Source organism: Alexandromys fortis, unplaced genomic scaffold (genome assembly GCF_014885135.2).
Source record: "Alexandromys fortis isolate MF-2015 unplaced genomic scaffold, M_Fortis_MF-2015_v1.1 scaffold_153, whole genome shotgun sequence".
Taxonomy (NCBI): domain Eukaryota; kingdom Metazoa; phylum Chordata; class Mammalia; order Rodentia; family Cricetidae; genus Alexandromys; species Alexandromys fortis.
The window spans coordinates 3,119,654-3,139,571 of NW_026068032.1; the positions used below are offsets into that span (position 1 = coordinate 3,119,654).

General features: G+C 47.2%; 1 protein-coding gene across 1 annotated transcript in view; it reads left to right on the forward strand.

Moving 5' to 3' along the window:
* Mrps35 (mitochondrial ribosomal protein S35) overlaps positions 1-19,918 on the forward strand; it is a 37,794-nt gene that overhangs the window by 4,934 nt on the left and 12,942 nt on the right. Inside the window, exons 3-7 of the mRNA XM_050164721.1 lie at positions 892-1,059; positions 3,839-3,899; positions 9,634-9,773; positions 14,830-14,939; positions 15,917-15,986. Coding sequence (XP_050020678.1) covers positions 892-1,059; positions 3,839-3,899; positions 9,634-9,773; positions 14,830-14,939; positions 15,917-15,986 — 549 coding nt within the window. The remainder of the gene's footprint in view (positions 1-891; positions 1,060-3,838; positions 3,900-9,633; positions 9,774-14,829; positions 14,940-15,916; positions 15,987-19,918) is intronic.

Sequence of the window (19,918 nt, forward strand, 5' to 3'; positions counted from 1 at the left end):
TTTCCTCCTCTTTTTGAGGCGTGGTCTCCTGTAGCCTTTAACTTGCTTTGTAAGAAGTATGACCTAGAACTTTTTCTAGAAAATGTTTAAATATCTATTTTGTGTGTATGAGCATTTAGCTCGTATGTATATATTTGTACCATCTGTGCCTGGTATCCAAGGAGGCCATAGGAGGGTGTCAGATGGAACTGGAGTTACAGACAGTTATGAGCCACCATGTGGGTGCTGGGAACTGAACCTGGGTCTTCTGCAAAAGCAGGCAGTGCTCCTAACTACTGAACCATCTCTCCAGCCCCTGGCCTAGAGCTTCTGAGCACTGCTTACGGGAATGGAGCACCATACCTAGTTGCCACGGTTCCGCCCAGCTTCATGCATCTAAGCAACACTACCCACTGAGCCCCATCCCAGCCTGGTCTCCAAGTTCTTAACATCCTCTTGTGTTGACTTACGTCACTGAGGTTTTTATAAACTTCATAAACATATTTCATAAACTACATAAATAGATTGTTTAATTCTTGTGAAGGAAATGTGAATGTGATCTAAAGGGGAGCTTGTCATAATTTGAAGCAGCTGAGCAGAGATATTTATGCTGAGTTAGTGTCTTTTACTTAACAGATCTGTTGGGAATCCGTCCATTCATTTGTTGTGTGTGTATTGTGTGGGTGTGGGTGCTGCAGATGCAGGCTGGAGTTTGGAGGACAGCTCTGTCGAGTTGGTTCTTTTTCCACCTTGGAGTCCCAGGGTCAAATTCAGGTGTGCACAGCCTTTCTCAGTTTCTCTCAGTCCTGGAAATCAGGTTTTGCAACTTTTCTGTATCTTAGCTATAGCTTTTGTCTTAAAATTAAAGAATATGTTTATATTGTAAAATTTAAAGTATTTTCTGTTTCTTAGGTGCTGCCTCCGAGGACAGAGAAGATGGACGTTGACCAGGACTGGCCCAGTGTCTACCCGGTTGCGGCGCCATTTAAACCCTCTGCTGTTCCTCTGCCTGTCCGAATGGGGTATCCAGTAAAGAAGGGTGTGCCCTTGGCAAAGGAGGGAAATCTAGAGCTGTTAAAGGTAAGGAGCTGGTTCAGGACCCAGACAGCTCTTCGGTGGGCTGTACCACCAAAACCCGTTCCCAAATAAGCACACAGAGACGTATCATAAATGTTCAGTCAATAGCTTAGGCTTGTTACAAACCAGCTGTTTCAACTTAAATTAACCGTATTTCTTATCTGCGCCCTACCACAGCTGTGTTCAGCACAGTGCGTTCACTCTCACTTCCTCTGTATCTGGCTGGCGACTGCGCCCTCCTTCTTCCCAGTGTTCTCTCAGTCTGGCTCTCCCACCTGACCTCTTTGTGTCTAGCTGTTGGGCAGTTGGCTCTATTAAACCAGTGAGAGTAAACCATCTTCACAGTGTACAAAGGACTCTTCCAGCCCAGGTGGGTGCTCATCCCCGCCCCACCTTCGTGTTAGGGCCCAGTAGAGAGCAGCTCATCGTGTTTCAGATCTTACTCGGGTAGGGATGGGTGCTGTTCCTGTAAAGAAGACTCCAGGAGTCACAGGCATCTGATAAATTAGATCAGTCCTCTGGCTTCCCTGTGGCCTTGCAGTTGTGTCCTTCAGGTGGAACCAAGGAGGGCAGATTGCACACTGATGATTGTTGTGAGGGAAGTCACAGCCAGAGTGGCCTCACACTTACTGTGTCTGTTCCTCCTGTTTCCACGCCTGTGTGCTAGAGTTCTAACACTTTGATAAAGAGGAGGGGCAGGACAGGAAGGAACGGGGGGGAGGGGGGGGGGACTTGCCCAGCAGACAGGAGACAGACGGGCCTTCAGATGGAGGGAACTTGGTGCAGGCAGACGACTGTCACATCCCTGTCGCTGCTGGGTCACTGAGCATGCTCACTGCCTCATCTGCACCAGCTGCATTTGTTTGGCGATCCTAGGATTTACATGTTTCAAAAATAAGAGAACAGGTGGCACGTGCCTTTATCCCAGCACTCGGAGGCAGAGGCAGGTGGATCCCTGTGAGATCGATAACAGCCTGGTCTACAGGAGCTAGTTCCAGGACAGGCTCCAAAGCTACAGAGAAACCCTGTCTCAAAAAAAAAAAAAAAAAAAAAGTGTTGTATTACGAGAGGCAGGGCTGAGTCCCCAGCACCCGGCAGCCCACATGGCTAGCTTATGCTCTGAAATAATTACATGGAAACTGTATTCTTTTAAACACTGCCTGGCCCATTAGTTCTAGCCTCTTATTGGCTAGCTCTTACATATTACTCTAACCCATTTCTAATAATCTGTGTAGCCCACGAGGTGGTTTACCAGGGAAGAGCTTAACCTGTGGCTGTGTTGGGTGGGAGAATCATGGAGACTCACTCAATCTGCTTCTTTCTCCCAGCATTCTGTTCTGTCTACACTCCGCCTATCTAAATTCTACCCTATCAGAGGGCCAAGCAGTTTTCTTTATTAGTTAACCAATGAAAGCAACAGATAAGATACAAGACCCACCTCCATCAAAAAAGCTGCCCATTCCTTAATCCTAGCATGTAGTTCTTTTTTCCCCCTGGCTTTTAAGGAAATATATTCTAATCAACATTCAAGATTCAAGTTTTTAGAGTAACTTTCTGCTTTTTAACTTTTTTTTTCCCCAAATAAGTTTCCTTAAGGTAAATTGCTTCTTACATGCCCAACAATAAAACTTGTGCTGGTAGGGGCTAGAGAGCTGGACCAGCACTGAGGAGCACTGGCCGCTCCTCCACTCTTCCCGTGGTTATGATTCCACAGGTAACTCACAGCCATCTATCTCCAGTCCCTGGGGACTCCAGCTCTAGGCATGCAGGGCGTACATACATATATGCAGGCAAACCTTCATACAGAAGAAAGAACATGAATAAGTCTTTTTAAAGCAGTAACACTTAGATTCAATTCAAGTTATGCTGGTAAGAGTTGCTTGTTTGAAAGGAGTCAACTCTGACTCTCTGCTGTACTGTGTCAGCACGAATGTGCTCCTGACTTCACTAGACTGCTCAGATAAGAGCTGGTGTGATGGCGCATGCTTGCAAGGCCGAGGCCGGAGGATCTGGGGTGCATAGCAAGTGTCAGGCTAGCCTGGGCTACAGGGGACTCTCTCTCAAAAGCTTAGTTAATAAATAAATGCAATTATCTGTGTAGTTGAGACTTGCAGCTTTGTTCATTCAGTTTATGAAGTGCCTATTGTGTGTAAGCAGAAATAACGTGCCAGGCTTCTTGGAGAATTGGGGATTGACAGATTGGTGTTACGCGCTTTCAAAATTATTGTTGTTGTTGTTTTCTGGATTTATGAGACTGTCTTGTGCAGTCCGGGGTGACCTTGCCTTCACAGTCTCCCCAAGTGCTGGAATTGCTAGTGTGAGCTAACACACCCTGAGTGCCTTTGGTTTATAGTGGAGCAGCGCACGAACGCTGTAGATTCATGGCAGAAAGAATGCTATGGCAGTGTTTATGTTTTAACATGACTGCTGTCTTGTAAGACAGGTAAAATGAAAGATGAGTGCCGATTCTGGTGTATCAGAAATAAATCATACAGAGTCTCGGGGCTTGGACTGATGCTGCGGAAGAGCTGTCCCCTTTTATTTACGTGATTTACTGGTTCTGGTTCAGGCTATAGGAATATGATCCTTCCCGTGCGTTTATGACATGGCAGGCGTGGAGATGCATGGTTGTAGCCCAGCTGCTCCGGAAGCTTGAGCAGGAAGGTCATTAGAGCCTGGGAGTTTGTGAATATCTAGGAAGTGTTGAGACTCCAGCTCACGAAACGGGGGTGGCTGGGGGAGAGTTGACTGTAACTTATCTTTTAAAACCTCTCTGTTTTAGATCCCAAATTTCCTGCATCTGACTCCTGTGGCGATTAGGAGGCATTGTGCAGCTCTAAAAGGTACGCTTTCCTCTGGGAGCCTGGGGCTGATTTCACATGCAGAAAGACTTGAGTCTAATGAGACACAGCCTTCCGCTCTGAGTCACTGTCTCTTTCCTTTCCCTTTTGTTTTGTTGAGAGAGTTTTGTTGTTCTTTACTAGATAGCCCAGGGTGGCCTGTATATTGCTATGTAGCCCAAGCTAGCCTGAGATATATTTCCACCAAATGCTGTAATAAGGTAGGCTCCACCCTCCCGCCTCTCTCTCCATTAACATCAGTTTGTAAATAGTTTAAGATGTTCAGTGTAAAAGCAGCAGTTCGTGTTTGTTACATTATGTGTGTATTGCGTATGGGTGTTTTACCTGTATGCATATGTGTCTGTCATGTGCATGCATGCCTAGTGCTGGAAAAGGGTGTCAGGTCCCCTGGAACTGGAGTTAAACGTGGTTGTCAGCCATCGAGTCCTGGGACTCAAACCTAGGTCCCTGTCTGGAAGAGCAGCTCTTAACTGCAGAGCCACCTCACAGCCCTTTTATCAATAATTATTGCTGAGCGCTGTAAACTCATCAAAAACAAACAGGTTGAAACTAAGGCTTGGCTGTGCATTGTATTTACTCACCAGAAGCAGTCTGTGTTTAAATATAAAACTAGTTCCGTTTTATATTTAAAAATAAACACCATCAAGAATATTTAATAAATGTGCAGTAGTAGAAGCAGATTGTAGACTGATTTGTCTTTAGGCTACCAGCTCACAAACAGTGACATGAGACTTATTAATTATGGAAGCACAGCCTTAGCCTAGGCTTGTTCCTAACTAGTTCTTATAACTTAAGTTAGCCCGTTTCTTTTAACCTGTGTTCTTTTATGTGACTTGGTTACCTTTACTCTGCCCTACCCATCCTGCTTCTTCCACATCTGGCTGGCGACTCCACCTTTCTTCTTCCCAGCGCTCTGTCTGCTCGGAAGTCCTGCCTATCTCTCCTGCCTAGCTATTGGCTGTTCGGCTTTTTAGTACACCAATCACAGCCATTCGTCTTCATCCAGTGTAAACTCCCCACAACAGCAGGTGGCCGGTGTCAGCACACAGTTGGTGTGTGTCGTGCTGTCTCCGCTGGGGTGGGGTCATGTCTGTAGAGTTGCGCTTGACCGTAAGAAGCCACAGTGATTCTTTCCTGAAATACTGTCCTTCAGGCCAGTACATTTATCCAAGAGCTGAATTGCTGCATTTTCCATATTGTTGGTCATCCTACATATGGTTCATTCCATAAAGTGAATGAGTTCAGATGTGAAAGTATGAAATTCCCTTCCATGCATGCATTATATTTTTATCGTATCCACCTTCATCCCATCCTAATAAAACCTCCCACTCCTAAGTTCATGGGTGTGGGGCCATCCATGGCAGCAGGGATTGACCTGCTTGGAGTAAGGAAGTCTGAATCTCCCTCTCCAAGAAGACATTGGCCATCATTGGCTCCTCATGTGGGGACCGGGACTCAGAGCCCCTCCCCACTCTGTAGACTGGAGTGCTCATGTGTGGGCAACCACAGCTGCGGTTCCTCCGCCCTCTTTGAAGCAACAGTCCCTGAGCCTTGGGGCGGGGTAAGAAGATGTCCGAGTGGTTGTTGAGCCTTCCAGACACTTAGCCAGTTGTGAAATTAGAACTAACCACTGTCTCCTGCACTGTCCCCTACTTTGATGTGGTCCCAGAGCTGCCCTAATCTGTTGTATAGAGACGCGGATTTAGAGGACCGTTTCATGCCATGTCCGTGAGCCAGATAATAGTATGTTCACACCTGGGGCCTGTGTGCTCCCCACTTGTGGACTCTCAGCCAGGTTTCCCGTATTGGGCATGTGCCTCCTGTGGGGGTGCTTATATCCAGTCCATGAGTGGCTGGTAACCTCATGATGTGTGTGTCACTGTCACACACATGGGCGTATCTTGACATATGATTTGTTATTGTAGCCTGTAGTTCAGAGCTCTGTGAAACCGCTAATGATTTTTACCCTGGCAGCTTGCGTAGCCACTTCTGGGACTTGACGCTAGCCAGTGGGAAGGAAGCCTGGGTCAGCACCAGCTCACTCCTCTGTTCAGCAGTAGGGTCTCCCTGTGAAGTTCTGATGGACACTGTTCCCGAGGTCTCCAGGACACCCCACGACCCTAAGCTGGCTTCCCCCCAGCACTGCACTAGATCCGCCTGCTGTGATCTCACTTGTAGGTGGGTTCAGCACTTGTTGTTGAGGTAGAGAAAGCACTTGTGTGGACTGGACAGATACCTGAGACTCAGGCTTAAGAGTGTAGGATGAGCTGAGTAGCCAAACCGCCGGAGGGAGGGTCGGCAGTGGGACCCCACACTGCAGTTATCCTTGAGTTGTCTGTCTGTCTGTCATCTATTTTTCTACCTACCTATCATCTGTCTATCTACCTACCTATCATCTGTCTACCTACCTACCTACCGATCTGTCTACATACATATCTATCTATCTACCTATCTTCTGTCTACCTACCTACCTACCTACCTGAGGCAGGGTAGCCCAGGTTGATCTGAAACATGCTGTATAGAAAACCGGCCTCCACCTTGCAGTGATCTTCCTGCCTCTGCCTCATGATTCAGACTTGACCTGGTTAATTGTTAACACTGACAACTTAAAAGTGATTGGTACATGTGGCTAATCAAATAGTTGAAGCCTCCTGTATTCCATCCCTGCCTCTCATCCCAGAAAAATCTCTTAGTTATCACTTAGTTCTTGTAACCCCTTCCAGAGAACCGAGTTTCTTTGTTCTTGCAGTGTGTGCTCTGTGTGCTCTGCCTGCGTGTGAAGAACAGCGGTGACCGCAGGGACACTGCCACTGCAGCTCCAGAGCTGCTGGCTTGGAGCAGCGTCTGTTGCTCCTTGGACGTTGGCGTGTCTGTCATCCACCTGCATCGTGGCCTTCTCTTTCCCACATGGATTAGTAGGACTTTTTGTTTTGTTTTTCATGATAGGGTTTCTCTTTAGCTTTGGAGCCTGTCCTGGAACTAGCTCTGTAGACCAGGCTGGCCTCGAACTCACAGAGATCTACCTGCCTCTGCCTCCTGAGTGCTGGGATTAAAGGCATGCATCCCCACCGCCCAGTGAATTATTAGTACTTTTCTTGTAGTATGACCGACTACCTAACTGAAACAACTTATGGGGGATTTGTTTGGGTTTATAATTTGAGGTAATCTAATCTGTCATGGCAGGGAAGGCGTGGCTGTGGGCTCCTGACTGACACAGCTGGAGTGTAAAGTGGCTTACTGTCTTGGCAGGTCAGGAAGCAGAACAGTAACCCCACACCAAATTTCCTCCAGCTCGGCCCTGCCTCCTAAAGGTTGGACAGCCTCCCAAAGCAATGCCACCGGCTCACACAAGTGAGCCTGCGGAGGAACGCCACTGCCACCGGCAGCAATGACTTGAAGGCAGACATTTTCACGTAGTTCTCGTGTGTGTGTGTGTGTGTGTGTGTGTGTGTGTGTGTGTGTGTGTGTGTGCTGTTGGGTATTCCATAGTTGAAGGGTAAGCACCCTCAGATGGCATCCTAGTGTCCCTGATTATCCCGTCAGAGGCTCTGTCCGTGTGCAGAGGACTTGTTCTGACTTTTTAGGAAAGGAACAAAACCTAGGACATTTCTAAAAGTGACAACCATTCCAAATTAATGTCCCACAGATTGAATTCCATTTTTTTAATCTTGTAAAAGCCGGTTAACGAATGCATTCTGATATACCATGATAAATTGCATTTTTTTATCTTTTTAATTTTTAAAAAGTAATTTTAAAATGACATTTCTTCTGTATGTGCGCGTGTACATGTTAGGGCATGTGCTGGCCATGGTGTGCATATGGAGGTCAGAGATATCTTACGAGACTCAGTTCTCCTTCCTCCATGTGGGTCCCTGGATCAAGCTCTGGTAGTCAGCCTTGGCAGCAAGCCTCTACTCTCTCAGCCGATCTGCCGACCCCATTTTTCTCTTTTAAACACTATTTTTAAATGTGCCTGTATTCTAGCAACTGATTGTTTTGATGAAGGAGTTCTCCAGTTCCTAGACTGAAGCGAAGGCTTCTGTGCGGCAGCACTGACATAAACGAGGGCTTTGTCATTTCCTAATTACACCTCTGCTGTCTCTGGCTCGAGAGTGCAGCTTCCAAAAGACTCAAGGTTTCTCAGCATCTCTTCTCAGTTTTCTTTCAAAGTAGGCCACTTCAGATCTTATATCTAACTTGCAAATGGAAAATGTGAAATGCAGGAAAGCTCAGTAATTTACCAGGGCTGAAGAGCCAGAGGAGAAGTTACATAAAAGCCGAGGCTCTTCAGAGCCGACCACTGCTGCACCTATCGGACACTAATGGGCTGTTATGGGCTTCCCACTGCCTGTGGTTTTGGGGGCACGTAATTTAGGTAATTTAATGTAAAAACTGTGATTATCATCTGATGATTGAAATAACTTATGTGCAGTCTGTGAACTGATCAGACTGTCTCCACGAGTGCTTGGTGGCCTGCATCCTGGCGTCGGGTGCTGCCCGAGTCCACGGTGGACATGACGGTCAGCTCTGCCCTCTGGTCTTTCCTTCGCATCAAAATATTCTCCGTTTCAGTGGTGTACTTCCTTCAAGTACAGGCTTTAGGGGTTTGTTGTTTTGTGGGGGTTTGTTCTGTTTGAGACAGGGTCTCACAGTGTTCTGTTTGTGACCCGGTCTGGCCAGCACCCCTGTGTAGCCCAGGGTGGCCTTGAATTCATGACCTCCTGCTGTAGTAGCCCAGCCCTCTGCCATCAGAGGACCTTTGTAATTCAGAGTGACATTTTACAGACTCGGAGGAAGCCTAAAGGAAGATGAACAAAGTACTGCAGTTGGAAAATTGTTAGCTTGGGGAAATGTCACAGGCGAAGGCCTCTCCGAGTCCCCGGGTTATCTGTCACAGAGATGGCCAGCTTTTCTCACAGTGTGCTGTCTGTGAGGTCCGCTGTTCACAGCCTGAGGAACGGGTTGCTGTCATTTGCTCTTAGAGTGGGGCTCTTCAGGGACCGAGAAGAGCCGGTGTGAGAAGTCTTCATCCTCAGCTAAACCCTCTTCCATGCAGACTTGACCACATAGGGCGCTGCGAAGTCAGAGCCCAGTAACTGGGAAGCGTAGCTTCTCCCCATCAACAAACTGGGAACTGAGTTTATACCTCGGCTAGGGGAATGAGAACCCTGACCATAAGTGCTTGAGACCCGGGACTACCTTCTGTCTAGGGTCACCCCACTGCTCACTGGGGTCAAGTGGAAGAACAAGAGTTAGTGTTCGGACCCTCTGGCAATGATATACGTCAGGTTCAGGAAGAACGCTGACAGGACTTAGCTCCTTCCGGGGTTCCAGTTCCTGTCAGTTGATCTTTCTAGTGGTGTCGATTTGGGAATGGTTATCATTCCTTCTTGCTGCTCACAAGCAGTAGATTCTGGGCACCAAGCTGTCTGCCTGTTGTTGGGAAAGAGGAGTTAAGCAGCAGCTACTCGCAGAGCCTGGCGCGTCCATCATGGGCGTTCTCAGTTTCAGTGCTGGGGACTGGGTCGTGGGCATGGCAAACTCTCAACCACACCCCAGCATCCCTGCTCCCCACTAAACTGAACATTATCAGGGTAGGGTGGACTGCAGAGGAAAGGCCGATGCAGAGGACAGCTTCCCCGTGACTGTCCAGTCTCCAGCCTGTGTCACGTGGTCATTACAGAGCTGTGAATGAGATAACTTTTCATCCTCTCAGATTTCTGCACGGAGTGGCCAGCTGCACTGGACAGCGACGAGAAATGTGAGAAGTATTTTCCGATCGAGATCGACACAGCTGACTACGTGTCCTCAGGACCCTCTGTTCGGAACCCCAAATCACGAGTGGTGACTCTGAGGGTAAGAGGAGCGTTTACACCGTGGCTGCTGTTAGATTTTAAGTGCATTCTGCATGGCCTTATAAAACGAATGCGTGTTTTACTGCTCAGTCCTCCTTTGTATTTAATGGGATGGTATTGTGTGTGCATTGTAATCTGTGTTGTATTTCCTAGGAATAAACATGGTTAGCGATTATTAAACAGTCATTAGTTTTCTTCTGTGCAGTGGTTCCTCCTTCCACCTTTACATGAATTCTGGGGCTAAACTAAATCAGTGTGGGGAAGGAAAACAAATTCTGTAATACAGTTGCATTCATGACTTTCTTATTACTGAGACAGAGTACCTAACAGAAGCAGTTTAGGGAAGATTGACCTTGCTACCCTTTCACAGCCGGGAAGCATAGCAGCAGGAGCATGGGGGCAGCTCGCTCGCTCGTGTCTCTGCATCGGTAAGCAGCAAGCTTGGCCTGGATGTGGAGCCACACCATAACATGGAGGCTGTCCTCCCAGCTCCCTGATTCCTCCAGCCAGACCCTGCTTCCCAGAGGTTCTGTAATGTCTCAGTACAGCACCGCCACTGTGGATAAAGTACTCAGACACATGAGCCTGTGGGGACATTTCATATCCAAACCACAGCAATAGTATTTACAGGGATCACATTTATTGTGTGTGTGTGGCGTGTGAGCATTTATGTATGCCTGTTTTTCTGTGAATGTGTTGTGTGTGTGCATACTTTCTGTGTATATGCGTATGTGTTTGTGCATGTGTGTATGCTTGTTTTTGTGTTTGTGTGCGTGTATGCTTATTTCTTTGTGTGTATGTGTGCATGCTTATCTCTGTGTGTGTATACATGTGTGTATGCTTGTCTCTGTTATGGTATATTTGCATGCATGTGCTTGTTAGTGTGTTTGTGGGCTCATGTGTATATGTGAGTGCATGTCTATGTAAACATGTATGGAGGGCCTGGGCTTAAGTCAGGAATCATCTTACTAGCTAGTTAAGGCAGGACCTGTCCTGTGAACCCAGAGCTTGTTGATCTGCCTAGCCAGCCTGCTCAGGAGACCCCGGCTCCACCTGAGCTGCAGTTACAGGCAGTCCTGATGTTTCCGTGGGAGCTGGGATCCGAATGCAGGACCTTATGCTTGTACAGCCGCTTCTCCAGGCCCCACTGTGCAAATCTACATAATTTCTCCATAGTCAGAAAAGTTGTTCAGAATTAGAGACACTTTATGTTTGTGTAAGACTTTACTTCAGAAGTGCTTTCCTCAGCCTGGTGGTGGTGGTGCACACCTTTAATCCCAGCACTCGGAGGCAGAGGCAGTCTCTGTGAGTTCGTGGTCAGCCTAGTCCACAGAGCAAGTTTCAGGACAGTCTCTAAAGCTACAGAGAAACCTTGTCTCGAAAAACAAACAAAAAGTGCTTTCTCCTGTTAATCTCATATATTTCTGCAAAAATCCTGTGAACTTAGTTGTGCTGAGAAAACATCTTTGTGGGCGATCAGGTGACCTGAAGCTGCAGAGCAAGTGGCAAACCTGGAAGCCAGGCTCGGTTCTTTGTGGGTGCCACAGCTCTGTCCATTCGCTTGCGTATATGGGAGTCATTTTATTTACTTGGGCATTCTTCAGTGTCCTGTAGTTCTTGACATTTGAGGATAGCACGTCTCACTACTGCCTCCTGTGGCCGGAAGTGGCAGCATCGTTTGGGGATAATGTTACTAGCACAAGACTGTGGAATCCACAGCTTGTGAAGCACGTGTTTGGGAAGAGAGGCTGTGAATGACACTTGGCCTTGAAGCCAGAGTGTTGGTCCAGCTCAGAGATGAGGGTTTGCAGTGCCCTTGCAGCCTAGGAGGTAGCGTGAATGTGCCACAGAGCCACTCTGAAGAGCTTCAGAGTCTGGCTAGAATCTTTTTATCTAGGAGGCTTTAAAACAGTGATTGCAGTGATAATCAACATTGCTGCCAGTTTTTTGAACATTGGCATAAAAATTGGAATTTAAATTATGTTTAATGTTATAAATTTCGTAGCTGTTTAAAAGTCACTGTATTCTCACACACCCTAGCGTGAAGGGTATTCCTCTCACTGCATGTTGTCACTGCTTGTGGATACATGTACATACACTGGCACTGTTAAAGAGTGGTGCGGTGCTCTCTTCATACAACTCTTTCTCCATATTACCTGTCAGTCAGCACAGTGAGTTGCTTATTTATCAAGTATACTCTCTCCAGAAGACAGCGATGGCTCTCGTCGCCTGCAGAGGGCAGTGTGATAGTGAATTGTTTGCTGAGACAGGGTCTCACTGTGGAACCCCAGCTGTCTTGAACTTGAGATCCTCCTAACTGCTGGGGTGTGGGCAGCACCACGACTCAGTTCCTTTCTTTTTAAACTTTATATGTTAATTTACCAAACACCTCCACTATTGCCGAGAATAGAGTAGTCAGTGTTCTCCCCTCAAAGGTTGTATGTAATTCGGTGGAGAAATGGAATAAGCTGTGTCAGTGGTGTTGGGAGAGGAGGCCAGGGTTACTGAACTAAGAGATGAAGACGGTAGAATCTGAGAATCCTGCTTAGCCTCTTTTCTTCTTCCTGAGGTTTCAGTTCCTTCTTACTCCTGATGCCTTCCAGAGAACAAACTATGCTTGCTGTGACAGGCATATGGTTGCCACCTGTCCCTGCAGACTTGGGTTTTAGGAGCTTGGTGTTCAATATGGTAGTGATGAACTGGGAGCTGTGGAAGTTCTTAAGTTGTAGGGCGCCCTCCCGGGGAGGGAGGGGCTGACAGTGCTCGTGAGACCGGGGCTAGTTCTTCACAGAGCAAGCTGCTTGTGGAGAAGCTAAGCCCGAGATGCTGTCTTGTGAGACCTGGGCTAGTTCTTCACAGAGCAAGCTGCTTGTGGAGAAGCTAAGCCCGAGATGCTGTCTTGGCTCCCTGTCTTGGGATGTGGTTGTTCCTTCCTACAGGGCCAGTGTCATGTCCTTGCACCCCCAGAACTGCAAATGAATAAACCTGTTTCTTTATAAAGTTGGTCAACTGTTGATGGAAGGCCAAGTGTTGGTTCTCAGCTGCTCAGCCCTGAAATAACCACACAGAAACTGTATTATTATAATCACTACTTGGCCCATTAGCTCTAGCTTCTTATTGGCTAACTCTTACAACTTAATTTAACCCATTTCTACTAATCTGTGTGTCACCACATAACTGTGGCTTACTGGATAAAGTTCCAGTGTCTGTCCCCAGTGGGGCTACATGGCTTCTCTCTGACTCTACCTCCTTTCTCCCAGCATTCAGTTTAGTTTTCTCTGCCTACCTTTATTCCCTGCGCAGGCCCAAGCAGTTTCTTTTTTTTTTAAATATTTATTTATTTATTATGTATACAATATTCTGTCTGTATGCCCGAAGGCCAGAAGAGGGCGCCAGACCTCTCTACAGATGGTTGTGAGCCACCATGTGGTTGCTGGGAATTGAACTCAGGACCTTTGGAAGAGCAGACAATGCTCTTAACCACTGAGCCATCTCTCCAGCCCCCCAAGCAGTTTCTTTATTAACCAATGGTAATCACAGCATGCAGAGGGGAATCCCACATCAATCAAGTTTAGAAATTTATTATAATAACCAAAAATAGGTTAGTAGTATTTTATTGAGCTATATTCTAATGTCAGACTTACCTATCTCTAGTTAATACCTTAACCCTTGACACAATTCTCTGCAAACTAAAGAGTTCTCATTCAGTCCTGTATTCCCCAGTGTGTCTTCAGGAAGACAATTCCATGGGAAGGGGAACTGAAGGCCAGTACATTGAGAACCACTCCTGTACCAGAGCATCTTGAAACTCCAGATGCTCTGAGAACAGCCTGTAAATAGTCCAGTTTAGAGGTGGCCTGGTGGCACAGGCCTGTGGTCCTCGCACTGAGGAGGCTAGGGTGACAGTCTCAAGCCTGAGGCACTCGGGCTATATAGTGAGTACAGTTTACCTAGGTTCTGTCTCAGCACACAGAAAGATTAAACTCACTGTCTCCTACATGTTCCAGTAGAACTGGAAACAGCGTTTCTCTCTTGGCCTTGCTGGGGATTGTCCCTGAGACCCAGCAGACACTCCTCCACTGAGCTAGAGTCGCCCTTGGAGAAAAAAACTCTGAGCTAGGAGTATAGCTACTGGCAGAGTGCGTGCCTGACGTGTGCCAGATAGCGCTTTAATCCTGTTTGCCAAAAGGCGGTACAGAGATGAGGGAGAGAAAATGTTTTTTCTAGGCAGCCCTCATATCCTTTAAAAAATTGTATTCGAGCCAGGTGCTGGTGGCACACACCTTTAATCCCAGCACTCAGGAGGCAGAGACAGGTGGGTGGGTCTCTGAGTTCAAGCAACTTCCAGTATGGTTCCATTGCTACTGAGAGTCCCTGTCTTAAAAAACAAACAAACAAAAAATGTATTCATTTGTGTATGTGTGTGTCCGTCCTTCTGTGTGTGTGTGTGTCCGTCCTTCTGTGGTGGCCAAGGGCAACTGCGGAAGTCTGTTTTCTCATTCTGCCGTGTGGGGTCTGATGGTGGAGCTCAGGTCACCAGGCTTGGTGGTTAGGGCTCTGTGCCAGTCAGCACTTGGCCAGCCTGCCAGACAAGCTCCTACCAGCCGTGGAGCCAATGTTAGCTTCTGAAGAAAGCTGACTCTTCCCTGGGTGATGTTCCGGCCTCCTGGGGCGTTTACAGGCCGGGTGCCATTTCCATTGCTGGACCAGCTGTGGCCATGCAGTAACCTCTCTCATGGTGGAGAGGTCGGGAGTGCCTAGGTCTGTGCGCTGACAGCGATTGGGTCTCTTCTGTTAGTGCTTCTCACAGCGGCGTGTCGGTCGGTCCTGCTGTGCATGCGCCAGCACTGCAGCCCAGTCCATACTGGGTCCGCTTTGCCTTTCTGCTTTCCGAGAGTAACGCTGCGTTGTGTGCTTTGCTGACTGCTGGCTGCGTACGGGGAAGTTGGGCAAGTTTTGTTTTTGTGAGTTTAATGTTGATTTAAATAACAGTGCTGCCTTTCTTCATGAAGCAAATTATATGATGTTTTTACATATTCTTTTCTTGTATTTTTAAGGTTAAACTTTCCAGTTTGAATTTAGACAACCATGCAAAGAAGAAACTTATAAAACTTGTGGGAGAGCGGTATTGCAAGAGCACCGATGTACTCACTATCACCACAGACAGGTGGGTGGAGCCTCGCAGACTAGCGTTCTTTAGTGTGTGTGTGTGTGTGTGTGCGCGCGCGCGCACGTTCTTGCCTCTGTGCAGTTGTGTGTACATGTACACCATCTGATAATGCTCCTTTTTCTATCAATGACAGTATCCGTCGTTTATCCAGTTATATGGTTTATGATGGCAGCTATGAAGAGTTAAAAGACTTTTAAAGAAGCCACATGAAGCTTTTGTACTTTAAAGAGATCGGAGCAGTTGTTAATCTTTCTGTATTATTGTCCTAATCTCATAGGAGGTTTTACTTGATATTGGAATGTTCACAGCAGTAGATGTGCAGTACAGCTCGTTCTTGAAAGAATCAGCATCTGCTTTTTTTTTTTTAAGATTTATTTCTATTTTATTTGTATGAATATTTTGCCTATATGTATGCAGTGGCCATGGAGGCCAGAAGAGAACATCAGATCCCCTGGAACTAAAATTACAGATGGGTTTATGAACTGCCCTCTGAGTGTTGGGACCTGAACCCAGGTCCTCTGCACGAGCAGCCAGTGCTCTTACCAGCGGATCTGTCTCCCCAGCCTTGTCTGTCCTGCGTTTCAAATGGACTCGTTAGGCCAGGTGCTGTTGGCCTGGCCCTGAGCTCTGAGACGGCAAAGAGAACTTCTTGGGCTGTGTTTGCCGTGTTCAAAGTGACTTAAAGCTAGCGGTGTTCAAATAACCCCAGTAATGATGAGAGCCAAGATAGAAATAACAGCAATATTTAATACCCTGGATATTCTCTCTCACTCTCTCTGTAGACCAGGCTGGCTCAGACTCACAGAGATCCTCCTGCTTCTGCCTCCTAGGTGTGTCACCACGTCTGGCTATCCTGAATATTCCCAGCACAGAATTTTCCTAAGGCAGATAAAATTCAAAATTCTACCTGTTGACTTTAGAATGTCCTGTGAATTATCTGTATGCTAAAACTTTGACCTCTCCTCTCCTTAAAGATGCCCTCTGAAGAGACAGAACTATGACTACGCACTGTATCTCCTCACAGTCCTGTATCACGAGTCGTGGGTAAGTGTATACATGTGTGTGACAAGGACATGTGCTGTACTGCAGGTGTGTAGGAAATGTGTGTGAAGATCGTGAGGTGGTTCATTCGACCAGTCTCGGGACAGTGCTCCTGCCTTGGGCTCCTTGGTGCTGGTGGTAGAGGCCTGTGCCGCCGTGCGCTGCGCTCAGAGATGCAGCAGAGTGGAGGAGCCCTCAGTTCGCTGAGTGAGAGATGTGGTGGCTTCTGAGTGGGGCCCTTAGCGGGGACCCAGGGGAGAAGCTTCTCTCAGCTCATTAGTGGCAACCCTCGGGGGTGATGGCTGAGCCCAAGCCACCGTTTCCAGACACTCATTACGTTTTCATTGCTACTGACAGTGATGAGGTTTAAGGGGAGTGAGTGGCAAGTGGAAGGGAAGCAAAGCTTCATTGCAAGATTAGTAACAAACCCAGCCTGGGGCTCTTTTCTCTTCAGGGTTCTCTGCCGCGATCCTCTGTGCTCTGTATCCTAGCTTTGGGAATGTCATTATGGTAGCAGTTAATCTCTTCCCTGTGGAGGGATGGAGAACTGCTGTTGGCTTGAGATAATTAAGTTCCCTTTGAACCGAGAACATGCTTGAATTAGCTGCAGGTCCATAGCTGCTGTCGAAATAGTTAATAACAAACAATAAAGCCAGCCAGTTTAGAGTCACTTACTCTACCAGCTGCTTGTGAAGTAAATTCGCGGGAGGAAACGACAGGCGCCCATAAATCCAGTTGAAGTTGACTTGCCGGCTTTTTCCCGTGGTTCTGTGACATATGATCCAGCAAGGCAGTACTCTGGGCTCATGCAAGAAGCCTTTCATTCTTTCATACTAACCGCTTTGGTGCCGGAGTACCTAGCCATGCATAACTGTCTTAAACAGCTGTAATTAAGGAATTCCAATATTAAAATTGGCATTCGATCCTTCCTGAGCAGGCCGCATCAGGGACGACACGCTGAGGTGCTGAGGCGCTATGGAGCTTTGCCGGGCTCTGGGAAGGTTTTACTGAATTGAATTCTGTTTTTCTTCACCAGCTTGGAATTCAAACTTGAAACTGATGTTGCCACCTGGTGTTTGCTCCAGTGTTTAGAGCCCCTGCCCAGTCCAGGGCTGTGTTCTCAGCAGCCTGGCCTCTGGACTCTTGGTGCGCAGACGTGACTATCCCTTGGCTTTTTAGAGTTCTTTGGAGACTGCTTCTAGAATGTGCTCATCTAGACTTTTACAGTCAGATAAGTTAGCGATAGTGGTGCTGAGTCATCCTCAGTCAGTGGAGCCGTCACAAAACAACATCCTTTGAGTGCTGGCGGTGATGGCAGAGTGTTTGCTAGACCCAGTGTCCTCAGACACGCTAACTTTGTGTTGTTGTTTCAGTCTGAAGTGCTGTGGATTCAGCCTTCAGCATGTGGAGCCATGCAGACTTGGGTTCTAGCCTTGGTCCTGTGACTTGCTCCATGGGCACTAGCTTTCCTTCTGAATGGAGAGAATTTTTGGTAATGCCTAGCAAATTATGAACTCTCAGTAACTGCAATAATTAGTTAAAAATACTAAATTGAAATTTTTTTCCCCTAGAATTTTAAGTACCTTTATTACGAATTCCTGTGAGCAGTCTACATTTAACTTGACAGAGTTCTGTACCCTGAAGTTAGGCTAGAACACGCATCTGAACTGCTCTCTGACTGACTGCAGAACCTGCTGTTCCCCTGAGCAGTGTGATGTGTGTTGGCGTGCCACGGACCGTCTCTCTCGGAGACCACTATCCACGGGAGAACAGGGTGAAGGATAGGATAGCCAGGATACGACGCAAGGGAATGACAGACAGACACACTGTGTAGTGAGAATCTGCTGCAATTTTACTTCTGTAAAGCTTCAGTTTTTGTAAAAAACAGATCAAAGGACTTGGCAGGCTCACTGCATCACCCCACTCAGGGTTCCAGACATAAATCAAGGCTAAGCATAATCAAAATAGAGCTCCCTCTACGTGCTCCTCTCTACGTGCTCCCCTCTACGTGCTCAAGATGTTGGCAAGGACTTTTAGTTTTGTTTTGTCTCTTAGAATTCTGTCTCACACCATTATTTACATTCTACCGTGGGAGACTAGTTCTCAGGGTCCTGTGTTTAGCTTTCCATCTATATAGTTTTTTATTCTTTGCTCCATATTCCCTAATAGTTTTCTCATTTTCTCAGGATAGTTCCTATACCAATATATTAAAGCTGGTCTCATGTTTTCAATAATTTCCTTTCTTTCCTTCTTACTATAAAGACACCAGGGCTTCTGAGATCTAGCTAATCTTTCCATAAAGGGGAATTTTCTCTAACTCTCCTTTTCTCTCTAAATCTGATTCACTATGACGATTCCCTCGTAACATTTCAACTTTAGCCGCTTCTGTTTCATAATTAATAAAGTTTCCCAGGCTCATGTGGCGTGGGGCATACTTCAGTTCCTCAAGGACTGCTTTAATGAACGGTGGAGCCGAGCCAAGGACGTACTTTAATCTCTTGGTAAGCGGTCAGCTATAAACAAGAAAATTAAGAAATACAGAGAAAGATCAAGCAAGGTGTCAGGAGGGCTCGCTCTCAGGGCCATCTCCAGATACGAGATCTGCCTCTGGCATCAGGTCCTATCTCGACCACTGATTGCCAGGGGGACCACCTGGGGCTTCGCTCCAAGAAGCTCTAACCCCAATCCTTCAGCAGGTAAAAGCCAGCGCAAAGGCATTTTGTCACTACACGGCAGTCACTGCTGTGGACGTGGCATTGGCGCTCCACAAGGGGAGGAAGACTGAGGGCCTTGCATAGAGGCAGGCTGAGTGCCAGCGCAGGGCCAGGGGGGCGTGGGGGCCAGGAGCTGACCCTGAGCTGCCGCAAACGTGGGTCCTGTGTGGATCTCACCTTACTATACAGGTTGTGTTTTAACACTGGGCATTGAGCGTGGGGCTTCCAGAAAGCTAGGCAAGTGCTCTGCTGTCAGGCTCTTTCCCCAGGTGTCACAGTGGTCTTATTGCCAAAGCACCGCCTACCTTTAAAATCATGGTGTCTCTAAGCTGGTGTTCGTGTGAGGTGTTGGGAGCAAGCCCAGCCCTTCTGCTAGCTGAACTACAACCCCACCCCTAAATTAGATCGCTTTACACTCATCAAGAGAGTTCACTGTAAAGGGGACCTTACTGTAAATACTTACAGTAAGAAGGAAGTCTGCATTGAACTAGAAGCATGCAAAGGAGGTCTGAACGGGTCCAGTTCCTGCCATCCCTCGTCTCTTAGGGTCACGGCTGGAGTCTCTGCAGACCTGTTGATTACTTTAGCCCCAGTGCAGCCCTTGATGTGGGATGAGAATCCAATAAGAAGGTGATCCTGTGACAAAAGCACTAGAGGCTGGGGTGCTTTCGTGCCGGGTCTGATGCCGGGCCTGGAGCTCAGCTGTTAGTTCTTCTCCTAGGTGTTGGTCTCACCATCTTCCCAACCAGTTTCACTGTTGGTTAGAAAAGGGGATGTAGCTGAGTAGTTGATGGTTGTTGAAATTAGGAGCGGCGGGGCTGCGTCCCCGGCACCCGGCCGCCCTCATGGCTAGCTTATGCCCGAAATAATTACACGGAAACTGTATTCTTTCAAACACTGCCTGGCCCGGCTAGTTCCAGCTTCTTATTGGCTAGCTCTTACATATTGTTCTAACCCATTTCTAATATTCTGTGTAGCCCATGAGCTGGCTTACCAGGGAGGATCTTAACCTGCGTCTGTCTGGAGCGGGAGAATCATGGCGACTCCTCGACTAAGCTTCTTTTTCCCAGAATTCTCTTCTGTTTACTCCGCCTACCTAATTTTCTGTCCTATGAGGGCCGAGGCAGTTTCTTTATTATTAACCAATGAAATCAACAGATAAGATACAAGACCCACCTCCATCATTTCCCCTTTTTCTGTTTAAACAAAAAAGAAAGGCTT